Here is an 18,773-nt window from a genome sequence, read left to right on the forward strand (position 1 = left end):
CTTAGGCTTAGACCCATCCCAGAATTTGGAGTCAGGATGTTTTTTGCCTTCCTGAGCATCACCAAGCAGCTTCATCTCTGCAGTTCACCTGGACCTGTCATGTGCTCTTTGGCCCATTCAGTTTCCGAGGGCTGGCTACAAACTCATCAGCCTCAATGATGGAATTCATATCAGTTAACTTCAGATTGCTAAATGCGAACACCTACATCTGAGGCACTGATCTATATTCCCCTTTATGCATGTTTAGGGCACGGTTCATATTATCATACTACAGAGATCTAACATAGGTGAAAAACATTGCGCTTGAAAGTGCAAATGCTTTTCATTGACCGTAGAGGGGGCTGAGGGTGACTAGTTCAGCTGATGACATCTGTCCTACAGACTAGTCAGTGAGATAATTCCCGCTACCAATTACTTCAGAATTTATAGAAAACTTGACCCCAGTTGAATCTTATTCTGGTAGTTTAGTAACTCAAAATACACCAAGAAAAGATTCGGCACTTAGAGAGGTCCTCTGCTGAATAAGAAAGGTTGTTTCAGCAAAGATGCGAGGTCAGAGGTTGGAGCCGGAGAGGGACGATCTCCTACATTTCCAGAAGCTGTCCCTGCAAGATCACTGGGACTTTACAGAGAAACTGCCCTACTGACTGGGAAGCATCGAGGCAGGCTGATCTTGGGGGTAAATGACAAGGGAACAGCTTGTAGAGAAGCTCTTGAGTCTTAGATGTTAATCTGTTCAAAAGGTTGATGAGCCGGCCAAAAGGGAGCATGGTGTGCTGGCTGCCCATAGATTACCAAATACAGCTGAAGACTTCGATAGCTTCAAGACCTGAGGCCAGTGTACCTGAAAAGCCAATAAAGTCTGGGATCCATCATTATGTCCCTCTAGAAAAGTGAAATAACCCTGCAAGAAGGATAGAGGTCCCTTGTGCTGGAAGCAGGGCTTCTCCAGGGACTCTTTGGGAGCCGGCAGTACCTTACCTGATAGCTCAGGAACATCAAGACCTTCATCACCCTCTGCTGCAGAAGGATTTTGCCCTTTTAGAAATTGGTTTATGGATATGAGGGCTGCAGGACTCTGTAAGATGGCAAAGCACAGGGAAAAAAAAACCCCACCAATTTTTTAAGTGCAAAGAAGAAGATCCACCACTGATACAAATTCTAACAAAATCACTGGAACCAGATCAGGTAAATCACAAAAGGGACAACAGAATCAGACCAGTCAGATCAAACTCAGCTTTCATGTAACCCCTGTGATTACACACAGGCTGGATTTAGTCCAGTGTGCTTTCCCTACTGACTGAGCTCTCGATTCAGTAGTTAAATGTAGCATTTTCGTCTCACAGCTGAGTCTGCAAACTAAATGCCTTTTTTTGGTCAGCTTGCCAAGATGAAACCTGTGTAATGGTTATGACCAGACTACTCACTGCATCATGAAACGTAGAAATTTTAAGTTAGCAGTAGCAGTCTAGTTTCTCCTTCCATTCCAGCTCCTCAAAGGACTTCAAAATGGGACTAAGCCCCATGGGATATATGCATCTAGAAGTTTTCCCATGAGAAGTTACAGCAGTTGCTGTAATTGAGAAGAACTTATTCAGCCCGTGGGACAACCAGTTCTGTTCGACATGCCGGCAGTAACAGGCTGTGGGTCAGATCTTTCTTGGTCCAGTAACACCTCACTCCTGGGCTTGACCTGAAGAGGTTAAATGTGAACGGCCAAAGGAAAGAAGAATTTGCAGCCTTGTGGAAAGCTTGAAGGTCTCTGCTTTCTTCCTTTCTCCAGCATTTGAGTCCCTATGCAATGTGTCACATGATAACAGGGATGGACTATGGCACTGAGCTACAAGTGGGACATGCATCACCTGGAGGAGTTGCTGTAGCCCAGGGCACCCCAGCTAACATAACTGAAGCTGCAGCGCAGCCTCATCTATCCCCCGGGGGATGAGAGATAGCAGAGCAGGCACTTCACTGGTGTCCTGCATATGGAACACGGTGCACAAGAGGCCACGGTGGAGCTGAGCTGAGGCAGAGTGCCAGCTGTAGGGATTGTAGGGCTTGTGAGGTCTGGGGAGTGAATCAGTAGTCAAATTGGTAATTTTTTTTTTGTGTTGGAGTGATGGAGAAGTGTGGGGAGGAGGAACAACACAAAGGTACATGGGCAAAGGGAGGAGTTAGAAGCCTGTGTGCAAAGGAAATGAAATTGCCCATCATGGAGAGCCAGAGGGAATAACCAGAAAAAGAGGTAGGAGAAGTGAGAACAGAACTTGGAGGGGCAAAAGATGGTCTGTGAATCAGGCAAGGACAAGCAGATGAGCACTAGAGAGGTGTGCTAGCTAGCTGTGAGAACTCTCTGCTTCTTATCTGCCTTGGCAAAACCAGAGGATTGCATAAATTCTGCAGGATCACAGGATCTGGGGCACAATTCTGCTTCCCCTTACATCGGCTCCTCCTGATGACACCCATAACTGCAGCTGGGTGACACGTAGCTTACACCAACACAAAGTGAGACGACTTTGGCTCATATTTTACAAATATGTCTTTAAGATGCACTGAAAAAAATGCCAGGGAATGAAGACTGAGGAAGCCTGTTGTTGCCCTTTGCCACCTCCTGTCTGGACATGCCCTTTCCTGCACCTGGGTCAGAGCATGATGTTAAGCATTTAATAACCTGCTAACGCTCGGTTAGACCAACGCGAACAGTCAGCCAATGCTATGGCAGAGCACTGGTCAGCAGGTCTGGAAAACAAATACAGCCATGCCATCTAGTTGGAAAGCAACCTGTTCGCCAGTCTGGGCTACAAGACAGCCCTAATGGCTACAGACAGCTCCGGCTGGCCCACAGGGATCAGACGGCCAGACCCCTGCAGCTGACCAAATGCCATTAAGGTAAGAATTTGTCATGTCCTATTTGTCATATTAACACCACCAACACTGCTGTGTGTCTTTCTGTTTTGCTTTAGCTCATCAATTGAGGGGAAATCTTACACTCCTCTATGAGTTTACCAGGACTTAGATGAGCCATATATGCCATCCTGCCCTTCATGGCATTTGGTGTTTTCGCTGAGCACCTTCAGGTCCTGCTCTACGAAACGGGTGCTGCAGCAATCCAGGGGAACAGAAAGGGGAAGGAGAAACAAATCCATTGACTTCATGTGGAAAAGATGCCCTTTTATTTTGAAGTGATGGGACTGTGAGAGTGGAACAAAAGAGAAAAGGTAATTACTGCCTACACATCAAAGCCAGTGTGTGGAATAAACCTTATAAAAAGATTACACACTTTATGGCTTTTTTCTTTCCCCATAAAAAGAGTGGTGCTTAGAAGCACTCTAGCCCTGTCTAGACAGATTGACTGAATTACTCATAAGGAAATTACTCCTTTTGTAAGTGTCTCAGCAACTAACCTAGACGTGTCAAGGGGGTAATTTCAAACAGTGTTTGTCACTCACAGCCGGTAGTTTTGCCACTCTGCTGCTTTCTTTTCTTAGAATGACAAATGTGGAAAATAATGGGGTCACTTTGACAGGCATTCAGTGACACTGATTTTAGTGGTCGTTCTCAGTAACAGATATCAAAAGATTCCTCTAGCAAACGTAAAATGAGAATTTTAGGGCTAAATCTAGTGGGGCATTACCAATTCTTTCTAGCGAAAAACCTAATTAAAAACCTTTATTCCCCCCCCCCCCCCCCCCCCCAGCATTACAGCTAAGAAATAATAATGAATGCACTTACAGGATCAAGTTTCCTTTTTACAAACTATCTGGTCTTTTGAGACATTTCCAGTTGCAGAGTCTCATTTGCTGCCATTGGGATAAAATCCACATCCCATGGAAATCAAATGGCAGCAGAAACACTGGCTGATGAACATGTGGCCGTATTTTCATAGAATCACAGAATCATTTAGGTTGGAAAAGACTTTTGAGATCATCAGGTCCAACCATTAAGGCATGACTGCCAAGTCCATCACTAAACCACCTCACCAAGCACTGCATCTGTGTGTTTTTTAAACACCTCCAGGGATGGTGATTCCACCCCTTCCCTGGGCAGCCTGTTCCGATGTTTGACAGCCCTTTAGGTGAAGATATTTTTCCTAATATCCCATCTAAACCTCCCCTGGCATAGCTTGAGGCTGTTTCTTCTTGTCCTGCCACTTCTTATCTGGGAGAAGAGACCGACCCCACCTGCCTACAGCCCCTGTCAGGGAGCTGCAGAGAGCCATCGGGTCTCCCCTCGGCCTCCTTTCCCCAGGCTCAACACCCCCAGCTCCCCCAGCTGCTCCTCACCCGCCTTGTGCCCCAGCCCCTTCCCCAGCCCCCTGCCCGTCTCTGGACACGCTGCAGCCCCTCTGCGTCCCTCTTGCACTGAGGGGCCCAAAGCCGAACACAGGATTCGAGCTGCGGCCTCTCCAGTGCCCAGTGCAGGGGGACGGTCACCTCCCTGGTCCCGCTGGCCACGCTGGTTCAGATACAAGCCAGGAGGCTGTTGGCCTTCTTGGCCACCTGGGCACACTGCTGGCTCGTGGCCAGCCGGCCGTCAGGCAGCACCCCCAGGCCCGTCTCCCCCAGGCAGCTCCCCAGCCCGTAGCGCTCGTGGGGCTGCTGTGACCCAAGGGCAGGACCCGGCGCTGAGCCTGGTTCACCCCATGCAGGGGCCTTGGCCCACCCGCCCAGCCTGCCCAGGTCCCTCTGCAGAGCCTCCTGCCCTCCAGCACATCAGCACCCCCCCAGCCTGCTGTCATCTGCAGACTGACCGAGGGTGCACTCCATCCCCTCATCCAGATCATCAGGAAAGGTATTAAACAGGACTGGCCCCAGTACCGAGCCCTGGGGAACAGCACCTGTGACCGGCCACCAGCTGGATCTAGCTCCATTCTCCACCACCCTTTGGGCCCGGCCAGCTTTTTACCCAGCGAACAGTACGTCCATCTGAGCCATGAGTGTCTCCAGGAGATGCTGTGGGAGATGGTGTCAAAGGCTTTACCAAGGCCCAGGCACATCCACAACATCCACAGCTTTTCCCTCACACACTAGGTGGGTCATCATGTCATAGAAGGAGATCAGGCTCACCAAGCAGGACCCGCCTTTCGTAAACCCCTGCTGGCTGGGCCTGATGGCCCCATTGTCCTGCATGTGCCACGTGATGACACTCAGGGTGATCTTGCTCCATAACCTGCCCCGGCACGAGGTCAGGGTGACAGAGCTGTAGTTCCCCAGATGCTCCTTCCTGCCCTTCTTGTAGATGGGTGCCACACTGGCTGACCTCCAGTCAGCTGGGACCTCCCTGGTTAGCCAGGACTGCTGATAAATGATGGAGAGTGGTTGGGCAAGCTCCTCTGTCAGCTCCCTCAGTGCCCAAATTTTACTCTGCCTTTTTTTCAGGAGTGCTGGCCACGGGCAGCCCCAGGGTTGCCTAAATCTGGAGGGGTCACTCACCCTCTACGGTAAGCAGCTTTTAGATGGCTCTGCTCAGCCCTTCGGTAAAAGAAGTACTCCAGATCAATGAGATCATGTTTTACTTTAAAGGCCTGATTATCAGAGCTGCAAAAGGGCTAGCAAAAATAATAAACACCTTAAAGACACTGCTGTAGATCGTGATAACAAGAGATATTAATGAAAATTAAAAGAAAGCTCTACACCTGCAATCTATGACACTTTGCAGGCAGTTACTCATCATTTGTAAGTCCTGTATTGACTGTTCCATAGATGAAATGTTTCATAGATACAAACCAGGGATGCAGCGAGAGGCCTTTGGGAGCGAAACATCTCATTGTGTTAATGAAGACAGCTCCACTAATTGTAAAGGCCACCTGCTCTTCATGCCCACAGGAGTTGGACTTTAACCTTGCCATCTTTTCTTCCTTTTTTCCCTTTTTCTGTCCTGCCAATTCAAGTGAGTCCAACAGCTGGACATTCCGGAAAGCCTGGTTTCCTTCCCAGCGAGCTGCACGCCGCCTTCACCCCTGCTAAAAGCAGCACTTGCTTATCAGCAACACCTGGCCTGTTGACTGTAGATAGACAGACTTGTGTGCTCTGTCTTTCAGGTTTCAAACCAGACAAGATTGCAAATAATGGGCTCAGAGCACATAAAGGGTCCACCACGCTCAAGATTTACATGTACGCTAATCGCAAAGTACAAGACAGAAATTTTTGATTGCAACACCTCCTGGGCTCGCTGCTTGTAGCCTCGGGAATAACAAGCACAGCACCTTCCCCGCTAACAAAGAAAAGGGGGAATAACACTGTGCTCTCCCCTGTTGTTGTTCCTCCTCGATTCAGTGTGAACTAACAGGCAATGAGGACAACAGGTTTGATTACTCCTTGCAATGATCTGGATTTCTTCCAGAGGATAAACAGTGATACTCCCATCGCTGCCATTTTCAGGACGTGGCTGAAATAACCCTCCAAACACATTGATCACTCCCCTTTTTTTCAGGCAGGGCTTGCTCTCTGTGACTAAACATGCAGCTATTGCAGGAAATCATACCCTGGTTTCTCCTTTGCCACCCACTCCACATAGTATAAGGTCCCAAGGGCTTTGGTCTCAACCAGAAGGTGGCTAAGCCTTCATTCAAACCCCAAATAATACGTGGGCCCTCACTCACAATTCCCCAGTGCTGTTCATATATACCAAGTTCCCTCTCCACAAGGCAGCAGCAAGTCCATGGAGTCACAGTGGCACAAACAGGGAAGCGCGGGGAGACCTGCACTGCTTCTGGACATATAGTTGAGGTTCTTCTTACCAGTCTGTCTTATCTTTAGGCCAGCCTCGTCCTCCCAGTCCACAGTAGCATCCGTAGCCAATATATGCCAAGGGAGACCGTCCCGTGCCACACGAGATAGCTCCTGCCAATTCGATGATTCCTCGAGTGTGCAGTGAATGGGATTTTCCCAGAGCACCTTTCCAGACTGCAAAGACAGGACATGGCTACACACAAGGATTGAACGTGCCTGACACCGATTCTCTTATAAAAGTCCTTGAAGGGGGATTTTTTTTTTAGTTTTGACTGGGTGGTTGGGTGCAGCCTTGACAATCTAATTAGCTGTGATATTCAGCCTGCAAAGGGGACTCTGCAGGGGCCTTACCTGAGGGCTGGGATAACCAGGAGGCAGATGCAGAAATACCCAAGCTGTGCAGAGGGAGCTCAATTCAAGCAAGACCTACTAGCTCTGGCGCGCTAGCATGTGATTGCAGCTATGTTGCACAGGGGAGCAGTGTGCCCAGGTTTGCACATCACAGAGCTCAAGCTGTTAAGCTTTGCAGGACCTGTGCCAGCATCATGCAGAGTCAGCTGGGCTTCACTGCACCCCAGAGCTTCCAAAGCTGGAAAAGCTTACTAGCTATGCTGTGGTCCCAAGTGGGACATGAAGCAACAGAGGACAAGCACACAACCAGACTTAACCCAGGCTCTATGGAAAAAAAAATGGGGTTTCTATGTTGCCCTAGATGTCTTCTATTACCCAAGTTTCCCCTGCTATTCAGGATATTTTAACCCATTCTCCAGATGGCAAAAAGCTGCCAGTACTATTAATTTGGGTTAGAGGGATAACTACAAGTCCCTGAGCCTGTAAGGTACACTTTGTCAAGGACAGAGTGCCTACGTTAGCCAAGATGTATGTGTATCAGCTTTCTTTTGAATGTTTGGAAGTACTGGCAACGCTTATATCTGCTTCCGTTATTACATTCCATTTAAGTCATAACATCAGGTTGGCTGCATTAATTGGGGGAAATAAAACCCCAAAACACAAAAGGAGCTCTGTGTCAGCTGAAGTGTGCAGGTGGCCACCCAAACCAGGCTGGAGTTTTTGGAGTTACCAGTCTTTCAGACAGTGTTGTGATTTCACATGTTAATTTGCAACTTTTTTAGAAACCACAGACTCTACCTTGCAGGAACTGTTACGGAAACCAAGAGTACCCTGCCCCTAATACTCACACCAACGTGATGCTCAGCTGCAAACACTGATGCTTATCACACTAACGATAGCAGTAGGAGTATTTCTTGCCTGGGTTTAACTGTGAAGACCAAGTGCACTTTGCACTGCTCTATTGTGCATGGCAAAGCTACTCACCAGTAGCACCCAGCCCCTCAGACAGAGTGCCTAACCCATCAGTTTGTCCCGCCTGCGCAGACGGGAAAGGCCTGCCAAAATGGGGGGGCTTGGTGGCATGCTTGGGTGGAGAGGGAGGTGATGCCTGGGAACTGGGAACCTGCCCCCAAAGTTGCTTTGCCACCTGCCCCCAGCTACTGCAGCATGCTTGACCTCTTCAAAGTGCTGTGCAAACACACACTAATTAATCCCCTAAACCACCCGAGGACTCAATACTATTATTAAAACAGTTGCTTTCCTTTTAAAACCCGGCCTCTAATCCCCTTGCTTGGGCTTCTCGCTGCATCTCCTGGTCTAGCTTGCCCTCCTAGCCTGATCCAAACCCCAAGGAGGACAAGGAGGGTCGCTCCCCATGGACAGGGCAGGGCTTTGCTCCCTCTCTGCAGCCCGAGCCCCCACCAGGAATGGGCGCTGCCCTCCACCAGTTTTGCCCTGGCAATTGGTGCCTCTGGCTGTCCTGGTGCGGGGGGGGGGGGTTCGCACAGCCTTCTGCTTCCCAGGGCATTCCTCAGGGATTAAATGCACATTCCTGAAAAAGTAACTACTCTGCTCACCTAAACACTACTTGAGTGTTCAGGTTTCGTGCTAAAAACACATTAGAGGGGTGTTATTCAAAACTGGAGAGACCATCTATTTCCCTTCTCTAAACCGAGGGGCTCTGGTGTTAAAAAGGGGCTTGGCTCTCGGGCACCCCAGGGGAGATCACAAGCAGGGAGCTGCTCTGGATTTCAGGTTAAAAACCCTGCTTTTTCAACCTGTTACTGTTTTGCAGACCCTGAAAATGTTCCAATGGAGACAAAAACTTCTTTGTAGACATTCAGGCCTCCTGACGAGCAGCCTGCATTTTTTTTTAGCTGTCTTTCACTGACCTCTTAAACCAGGACTGCTGGACTTGGTCTGCTGGCCGCTGGCTGCAAACAGCCGAGGCTGGCATAAAGTGGCACCTCACCCAGAAGAAGAAAGGCCATTCTTCTTTTGGGGATATCTCTGAAGATCAAGGAACTGTAATTACAGTGCAGAGCTGCTCGTGGAAGTGGAGAGAAAGCCCCAAAGAGAATTGAATCCAAAAGACTCAATTAGTGTGCTTAGGGCTGTGTGCTCCGCAAGAGCTTGAAATAAGGCGGGCATCCCAGCGGCCTCCGATGGTCCCGTTCTGTTCCGGGAAAGCTGGCTGGGTTTCGAGCCGATGGTGGGTCGCTGCAGCTGAGAGGTCAGCCCCAGCAAGTACATTTCAATATTCAGTTGCACAGCTAATAACTTGACCAAGAACTGAAATGGCTTTTCCTGTGCTGGGCAGCCAAGCCAACACAGCTGGGAAAGCCTTGAAAAAGTCAGTCACCGCAGCAGCCTGCATTTAGCCACATCTCCCATTAGGAGTGTGACCGGTCATTAGTTATACTACTAACGGCACACCTTAGCAGTGAACATACCTGCAGGGAGGTGAGCGGCGGTGGATCTGACAACTTAGACTTCTGTCTCCTGTTTAAACAGGCAGCCTTTGCTGTAGATTAAGGCAAGGTCTTGGTTTTTTTATTTTAAAATGGTACTGCAGGTATAACCTCAGACCTGCCAGTTCAGTGTCGTGTTGCCTTTGTGTGTAGGGGCTTTATGTTAGCAGGCATTTAGATCTTTTTTTAACAGGCTTTTAAAAAAATATTTTTAATTCAGATGAATTGAGAACTGCTTACTCCACAGTTGCTGATGCAAAAAGAGGGTACCTCTAGGAAGAAACACAGACACCAACAACTCCAAAGCAGAAAACTGTTCAAAAAGAAAACGACCCACGGTTTATGCAGTGTTTATAGCAGCTATGTAAACCACCAGGCAAGCAAAGCGGGCAGGCAGCTCGCTCACACAGCCCCTCGCTATAAAGCTGAAACGCGTCGAGCGGTGCTTTCTGCCTCACTTGGCCACCCCACACCGAGAAGCCGGCAAAGCTGCCGGAGAGGGGAGAAGCTGTCCCGGGATGGGGGGAGGCGTGGAGGGGGAGAGGGACCGAGAAGTGGTACTCACCTGCCTGAAGCAGCAGCAGCAGCAGCAGCAGGCGGCCCATGGGCGCTTGCTCCCGCGCTCCTCACACCGGGGCTCAGCCGCCGCCTCGCTCGGCCCGGCGCGGTGTGCTCAGCGCTCCTCCCGGGCCGCGGCTCCAGCGTTTATATAGCCATGGCGCTGTGCCCGCCGGCGGTGAAACACCCTCTCCTGCGGTGGCCCTGCGCCCCAGCCCGGGCCCAGCTTGCCCCCGCAACGGCTCCTCGCTGCGTGGGGAGGGGGCGAGGGCTGCCTCTGTTTGCCCAGCATCGCCTTTGGGAGGGAGGGGCTGCTGGAAGGTCCCCGGGACAGCCCGAGACGCCCAGGCACTAAGCCGGGCTCCTTCTTTAAGCTCTTTGCCTACAGACCCTGGTTAACCTCTGAGGAGCTGCGGCGCAGGGAAGCCTGCAACCCGGCTTTCTGCGGCTCGGGCTTGCGGCTGTGGCATCCACCTGGCAAGGATTTGCTCTTTTTATAGATCACTCTTTCCAAGGTAATTTTTTTTTTTTTAATTATTTTAAGACTGATTATTTTTCACGTTTAAAAAAGAAGAGACAAAACTATAAAAATCCAACAGAAAGAATACTGTTAAGTGCAATACCTAATTATAAACTGACCACCAGTTAATTCCACACCACTCCCGAGGGAAAAATACCCTCTTGGCCTGTTGCTGCACCTGACCAACACCAGCTGATTTCTTGAAGACTCGTCATTATGTGGCTCCCAGCCACAGCATCAGGCTAGCAGCTGGGACCAGTCCCCTGGGGCCAGCCATGCAGCTGGGGTCACCCCAGGCGGCTGGATCAGCACGGTGGCCTCCCCATCACACAGCAGGGCAGCAGGCAATGGGAGCAGGAGGGATGGCCCTAGTTATTTTGCCTTTGGGGTTGAAACAGCTTCACCCAGCCCTCCAGGGCTTTACAGCTCCTGCCTTGCTCGGTACAGCAGCCATCCGCCTTGGTGGGGTTCAAGCATCCGTCCCTTCCCTGGGGTGGGCATGATGGGCAGGGCTGGCTGCTCGGCTGGGAGAGGGAGAGGAGGAGAAGGCAGCTGCTTGCCCCTTCCCTTGCACAGCCCAGGATGATCTCAGCAGCACCCCTTGCCCGAGTTCCCCATGGTAAAGCTGTGCCTCCCTTCTTAATGGTGTGGTTATAAATATTTGCTTGCTAAATATTGGTACTTGAATCAAAGGTCAGCAGCATTTACAGGGCTGCCTTCTGCTGAGAGCAGCCCCGCCGCAGCAGCTGGCACTCTTTGCCGAGCAAGTTTTCATGATACAGTATATATCGGGTGCCTTTGATACAGGGCAAAGAAGATGGCAGAACTGGGTAAAACTTGTGATGACTGCGGGTCCAAAATCGCTGCCCACCACTGCCCCGTGATGGGCTGTGTGCTGGCAGCAGGCAGGGAGGAGGGCGAGGCAAGCCCACCGCTCACGCAGCCGCTCCGTGCCCCGGCTCCTCCACAACATCGGAGGGGCTGAGCAGCTTACACCTCCTCCCTTGGAAATTCCCTTCAGTAATTAGACATTTACGTAAGTAATAATGCCAAATCCTATGTGTGTGAGCTGGTGCTGGCTAATATTTAACCTTAAGAATGTAAGTTTGCGGAAGGAGGATGCTGAAGGGTGGGTGTGCTGTGTTTGAGGGCTCTGTGGATGCAGGTCCTCAAAATGGGAAATGCAAAGAAGAAAGCTGGCTTTGAAACACCGTGTGGGGCCTGGCTGAACAAGACACCCACTCAGAGCACCCTCCATCCCTGACAGACACCTGGCAGGCTCCATCATAAGTGGAGACCAAAGGAGAGTTTCGAGGAACCTCTGCAGATGCTTTACGGGATTCCCAGGGGCCCCAAGCCCAAGGAACTGCCTTCAGGTGCCAAAAGTGTCTACTCTATAACTTGGATTTATCAGAGTCATTTGGGTTTGAAAACCTACATTTAATCTTGTTCTTTCAAAGCCTTCCTGAATTACTAACCTGATCAAAAAAGGCATTATACATTTTCAGACCACAAATTTATTCTGTTCTTCCCTTTCTCACAGCCCCCTGGCCCCCAAATAATAGATGAGGTTTTTGTTCTCCACTCATCAATAAATACAAAATAAAGAAATACAGACTCCTTTGATAGCCACATGGATCTACAATGTTTGAAGAAGACTTCTGCAGGTATTAGGGAGAGATGCCCAAATTCAAACTTAAAATGGAAAGTAGAATTAATGTATTGTTTCCTTACTATTGTTTCACACTGCTGACTGGTCAGGTTTGTGATTTATCTATGCAATTTTACTGATTACTGTTGCCAAAGTTACTCAGCATATTTATTAAATAGTATAAGGTGCTAATAGTGGTCTTACTATATTATGGCAAGTGCACTGGGATCTTGAGGGCATTTTTATTACTGTTCAGGGAAACAAAATGAATTCCTTGATCCCACCCCTTCACGTGCATTTTGCACATTATCTGCTTGACCTCCACTTCTCCCTAGTAGCAAGAGGCAGTACACAAAGGTGTTGGCTGTCGTCTCAGCAAACTCAGCTAGACAGACTGCTGGCTGTCTGAAACTGCATGGGCAATAAACTCACTTTGAGCCTCAGGTCACTTGCGTGGGGCAATCAACCCATACTGTCGGAGGACTGTTTCTTCAGAGGAACTAGCTCTGTTGAAAACAGAGTTCCCTTGGGTTGCACCACCAAAAGCAGCTGGCCCTCAGGCATGATGCTACTTCATGCTCTTGGGCTTCTTGTTCTTGAAAGACACTATTAGGGAAAAGTCTTGAAGGGGAGAAGAATTTGTAAGGACTCCACAGTTTTTAAGGATGTTTACCCAACGAGGTTCAAGATGTCAGATCTTGTAGAAGCTGGGCTGTCCTCCATACCATAGAGGCTCCTCTTCCTCAAATGGTTTTAAACTAAAAGAGGGTAGACTTAGATCAGATGTTAGGAAGAAATTCTTTACTGTGAGGGTGGTGAGGCACTGGCACAGGTCATGTGGATCATGTGGAGAAGCTGTGGATGCCCCAAGCCTGGAATTGTTCAAGGCTGCATTGGATGGGGCTTTGAGCAACGTGGTCTAGTGGAAGGTGTCCCTGCCCATGGCAGGGGGCTTGGAACTAGATGATCTTTAAAGGTCCTTTCCAACCCAAACCATTCTGTGATTCTATGAAACGAAATACCCGTCCATCTCTGTGAATGTCACCACCAACCACAAGAAAAGGTCTCTGCTCAGCACCAGCAGATTCAGTGGTGCTTTTGCTGCCCAGGCCAAGGGGTTCTCCTGCGAGGGGCAGAGGAGGCTTTCTTGCAATACCATGGGCATTAGAGGTTCCTTAAAAGAGCTGCCACTGCAAAGACTAGTCTATAGGAGGATGACTAAAGAGACTGAAGGAAACAGAATGACAGTTTGGGCAGTGGGAGTTAGAAGAGAAAATCAGTTCTAAAGGGAAGCAAACTTCACATTAATGGTCCAGAGGAAAACAAGTGATCTGTGACTGCCGCAGGGTCTGTGGTGACATAACCAGTTACCGGAGCAATAGAGTTAATATAGCAACAAAATAAGTAAACAGTCTTATCTAACATCGTCTTGCATGGAAGGTCTGTCCATGCTTTAGTGATGATACAGCCCAGTCAAACTTTGATGAGGAAAGAAAACATAATTATTATTTCCAGTTTCTAACTCAGCCCCAAAAGGAAAGCTTCTCGAGTGGCTCCTGGTTTGAAGGTGTCCAGCACGTACCTCCTTGTGCTTCGCTGCTGCTGTGTGCCTGGGCTCATCTTGACGGTGGCATTTCTGAGTAGTGAAGCCGGATGGCTCCAGCCTGCAGCACCCTCAGGTGAGTGCCTGCATTTATCTACAGTCAGTCACACACACACGGACACATACCTCAGGTGATGAAGAAGCCAGGCCATCTCTCAGGCTTTCACTGTCACAGTTCTCTCCCAGCACAGCCTCAGAAGGTGCTGTCTCCTGAGCCAACTGTGGGGAACCTTCCCCTCTGAAGCCATTTCTGCATAAAATGTTCCTCTTCTGCACACTGTCTTGCATGACTGTCTGGCACACTTGCCGTCCCATGAAGGGGTGGACCTCATGGTCTACACGTGTAATGCTGCGGAAGGCAGGCAGGCAGAGCTGACATGAGTCCTGTGCTTGGGATAAAGGATATGATGGATAGTTGAAGCAGGGGGGTGATGTGAGATGTGAGGGCACCGTAGCTTCTTCCTTATTAGCATTGCTGGATGTGGGGTAAACATTGTGGGTCACATGCCAGGGAAGAGCTACACCACCCCGGCAGGCTGCCTTTCCCTCCTCACGGCTGCCTCCAGCCCTCGTGAGGACCTGATACCGCTAAGCTCCATTCATGACACACAAAACGTGCATCCTTTCACATATTCCTTCTCCAAGGCATGGGGAGAGGAGATGCAAGCCATGGAAGGGAGATGGGGTGTGGGCATCCCCTCCTTGTCCTGCGTTCTCATCAGGTGGAGAGGGGTTGTGAGGGGGTGCAGCCTCTGCAGGTGGGGACAGGCCTGGCTGCCTCATTTTCTCATCACTGGAAATGCCAAGGCTTTTCTGACTTTAACAACCTTCCTATCCCAAGTGTTAGTGACATTATCTTTTATGCTGAGGCCGTCGGAAGCATCCATGTCCTAGCCTGGTCCACCCCTTCTGCTGCAGAGCAAGCCGTCGGTCCGCTGCCTGCAGGACAGCCTCACTCAGGGACGGAGTGGCTCTCGTGTGCGCCCAAATCCATCGGGCTTCAGTGGACATCACATAACCTAGTGCATCTGTCAGGGCAAGGAGACCGTGACTTCAAAAAGGGTTTCAAGACTGCAGTGTCCCTTGGCCACAGGTAGCCAGGACATCAGAAACGCAGCATGCCCTGGCAATGCTGTTGGTACAAACCAGGGAGAAGAGCATCCCCTTGGAACCACATTGAGCACTGCCTGTAGTGAAAAACAGGCATACGAGATCAGCTTAGACAGCTGGCTTTCATTGCAGAGCCCCGGTGTTTTACCCATGTGAAAGATAGTATCTATTACCAGAATTAAGGTACACCTAAAACAGAAGCAGACTAAATAAAGGCATCTTATTTAAATACTGACACCACCTCAGGCTGCTTAGTTTCTGAGATCCACCGGAAGGCTGGGCTGCTTCATCTGACAAGAGGCCCAGGGACCACACAGACACAGAGATGAACGGGCACTCTGATATCCAAGACAACTTCCTGAAATGCCTCCGAGTTCCCTGAAAAGAAATGGCTAACATAAATGTCTGTCCACTTAATAGGAACCCCTGCCAGAGGCAAAGCTGGAAGACCCATGATACCAGTTCATACCAATGATACCAAGATTCATGATCCTCATCCTGGCTCTGAAGCCCATTACAACACTTGTTTTGATGTGTCAGTGTTTTGAAGTCTGTTGTTTCAGTTCATGGGAAGTTCTCAATGAAGCAAAACTACATTTTTCTTCTCTGGTTGTAAAGATAATGTAAACAGGTGTGTTTGTAGCTCCTCCTGGGAGCTGGGTGGGGAAGGTGTAATAACACATCAGGAAAACATAAAATTCTTATGCCACCTTTGCAAGTACATTTCAACCCTGACAACTCTTGACCACCATCCTCACTCAGCTCTGCCAGTATATTCCAGCACTGCCGATATATGTAGTCTGTTGGGCACTGTCACCTCCTCCAAATGCTGCCTGCTTTAGCTTCTCATTTCCCCATTGTTTAGGCTTCATTTGCCTGTTTTTTTTCAATTGCTAAAAGTTTTCCTACTTCTGCACTTCCCACCTTACACCTCTCTCCTTCCACCTTTTGTCCCTACCTACGAATTTCACCGACAACATCATAAATAGCTTGAAGACTCCCACTGTGACGGTCTCAAGCCGCAGGCACCAACGGAGACAGAAAAGTGCTGTTTTATTGACGGCCTCCATTCATAGCAGCAGTTAGTCCTGCTTAGATCGTGGAGCACTTGGGGGCTCTGAATCTTCCATTTTTCAGAGGACGGGTGATTAGAGACTTCCTGAAGAAAAGAGGATGTACGTTATACTACCTCCACTCCGTTACCCAGATCGCTGTATTAGGATGCATCCAGTGTACAGACCAACATCTTTTATATTTGATATCTGAGTATATAAAGAGAAAGCCAATAATGGGCTAAATTTTAGGTGGTGTTGCTGCTCCTACAGGAAATGTGAAACCAAGCATTCCCTGAAGGTCTTACTATGAGGATTCATGATCTGCTTTCCTGTAGCCCTGCTGATGGTTGGCCATGAGCTCAAGGCTGCTGCTACAGATTCATGAGGAAGGCCACTGGAGAACAAGGGGTTAGCTGCTCTCTTCTCTTGACATCAACCAGTGCTGCATATGGCAAGCTTTTAAGTGCTCCTGAAATCCCTCTGCTGTTTGTCAGACCAGGGTTTTGTTAAAAGACATACGATTAAGCTTCTATTGATTAAAGTACCCTATTGGGGAAACTCTTCTTTACTATTTCCCCAATCACAATTTTAATTATCAAGCCCAACTTGAAATACTTTAACTTACACAGCTAATATCCTTCCACAGGCCCTTCATAACGTCTCTTTCAATGCATGCATACACCACCATGCACCGACGCTCATTTTTGCCACCACAATTTGTTTTTGTTTCATGACTCATCACCTCTTCACTGCTGTGGAAATTGTTGTCTTCTGGGTTTCATACTTGTTATATTAAAAGGTTTGGGGAAAAAAAAAATAAAAGGAAAAACCATCAGGACAGTGAAAAGAGCTCCACCCTGCAGGAGGAAGAAGGGAGACAACTCTGCAGTTTCTCCTGCTGGGAAGGCAATGCTCTGAGCTAGTCACTGTGGTCACCTACTTGGTTTGTGTTTCTTTCCATTCCGACCAGCTTCCAGGAAGGGCATGCTGCATGTATGACACCTTATCTTCAGGCTTTGCGCTTGTAGCAGTTAAATCACCACTTTTGTGGTCCCTGTGCCAGCCCTTTTCTCCCTTACATGACATTTTCTGGTTAATGCCTGCACTTTGCGCCAGGACAGGTTATGCAAGGGCTGGATGCTGCTGTGCTCTGTAACGCTGCATGGCTCAGTGCCTCCTGCACCAACAGCTCTCCAGCCACAGCAAGGGATTGCCAACGTGGGAAGCTCCCAGCCCCATAGGGATCTCCTCAAATCTCACTACAACTGCCTTTTTTATGCTGAGCAACCAACCCTAACAAGGCTGTTATGACTTCATGTGGTGTTTTGCTTACAAGCACAGGGAAATTTCAACCTTTATGTGGCTCTCCTGCCTGTTTCTCATACAGTCCTACTACTTACAGTAAACTTAAGACCACATGGAAGGATACAGATAGCACAATTATAATTTTAAGTGCTAATTCATCATTACAATGTTGTTGGTTGTGACGTGGAGGAATGAGGTAGCACGCTGTGCCTACTGAAATGCCTTATCACTTCATGGATGCCGTTCACTGCTGGGGAGTTCAGTAGTTCACCAGGTTCTCAGCACACCAAGAAACTGCCTACAATAAGAGCGCTTGTGCTGTTAGCAGGAAAAAGATCTGCAGTGATAAAGTGAGTAAATTCATGTAGGGTGTTTGGCTTTCTAGGCTGGGCAGGAAAGAGCAGGGCAGCTCTCTACAGCCCTAGTTAAAACAGCGACATTCAACTTCAGTGCATGTTCCCACAGTTAAGCCACTCATCCTTCCCACTTTGCTCCACTGTACGTGTGAAAGTTGTGGATTTTCATTGTCCCTTTTTGCATCTTGTCCCTGTGCACGTATCCCACTGGACATCAAGTCCCTGACCCCTACCACAGTCATACTTGCACAGTAAGCAGCATCCATCTCTGCCTGAAGACATTCTTCTCATTCCTAACAGCTCTGATAGGAGTTGCAATCAGCTCCTGAACTTTCTGACCCAGGATTTATTGAAGGTTTCAGTATCTTCATAAGCGATGCTATACTGGATGCTCAATCTATAGTGATAACTTTGGGACACGTGAGAAGATGATGAGGCTTCTCTTTTCGCTGGTCAGAAGAACAAGTGTGAACACTGGTAAAGCTCATGCTACTTTGCCTACTTACCGTTTCTTCTTGCCTTCTGCCTGGAAATTATCTCACAGGTGGCTCCACTGATATTTACTCCGCCTCTTCCTGTTGGGCAGGCAGCATATAACAGTATGACCACAGCTACAGACGTGGGCTTTTTGTGGTGCCTTTTCCAGACTTGTGTCATAACCCTGGTGATGAGCAGGTCTGCTATGTATGATGTTGCACTTAATCCTCAAACATTCTATTTTTATTTTGTTGGCTCCTTCTAGGAGATAAAAGAACCTTTCAGACAGTTGTCCTCGCAGTCATACAAGTGTTCATGGTACATGATGTTCTAATATAACAGCTACTGTGCTCTGAGGGTTCATATATTCCCTAAATTAGGTCCACAGGGGCATTCTCAACCCCTCTGTCCTGTTACTAGTGTTCTTAACATGGTAAGGCAGAACTCTATCCAAATTGCTGATAATTTATTTTCAGCACCAAACTGCAAGAATATTGTGGCTTTTCCCCAAATCAGGTCATATTTCTTTTGCTGCACGCATCCAGCAGTCAACTCTTTAGGGTGTTTTGTTTAAATTGTTTGGGCCCA

General features: G+C 48.7%; 1 protein-coding gene across 1 annotated transcript in view; it reads right to left on the minus strand.

Annotated features, from left to right (window-relative positions):
* LOC308066427 (phospholipase A2-like) overlaps positions 1-18,773 on the minus strand; it is a 34,600-nt gene that overhangs the window by 3,871 nt on the left and 11,956 nt on the right. Inside the window, exons 2-3 of the mRNA XM_080393709.1 lie at positions 10,116-18,446; positions 6,737-6,902 (exon numbers count right to left, since the gene is read on the minus strand). Of these exons, the coding sequence (XP_080249835.1) occupies positions 6,737-6,902; positions 10,116-10,155 (206 nt within the window). The 5' untranslated portion in view covers positions 10,156-18,446. The remainder of the gene's footprint in view (positions 1-6,736; positions 6,903-10,115; positions 18,447-18,773) is intronic.

Source organism: Falco punctatus (genome assembly GCF_963210335.1).
Source record: "Falco punctatus genome assembly, chromosome: 6".
Taxonomy (NCBI): domain Eukaryota; kingdom Metazoa; phylum Chordata; class Aves; order Falconiformes; family Falconidae; genus Falco; species Falco punctatus.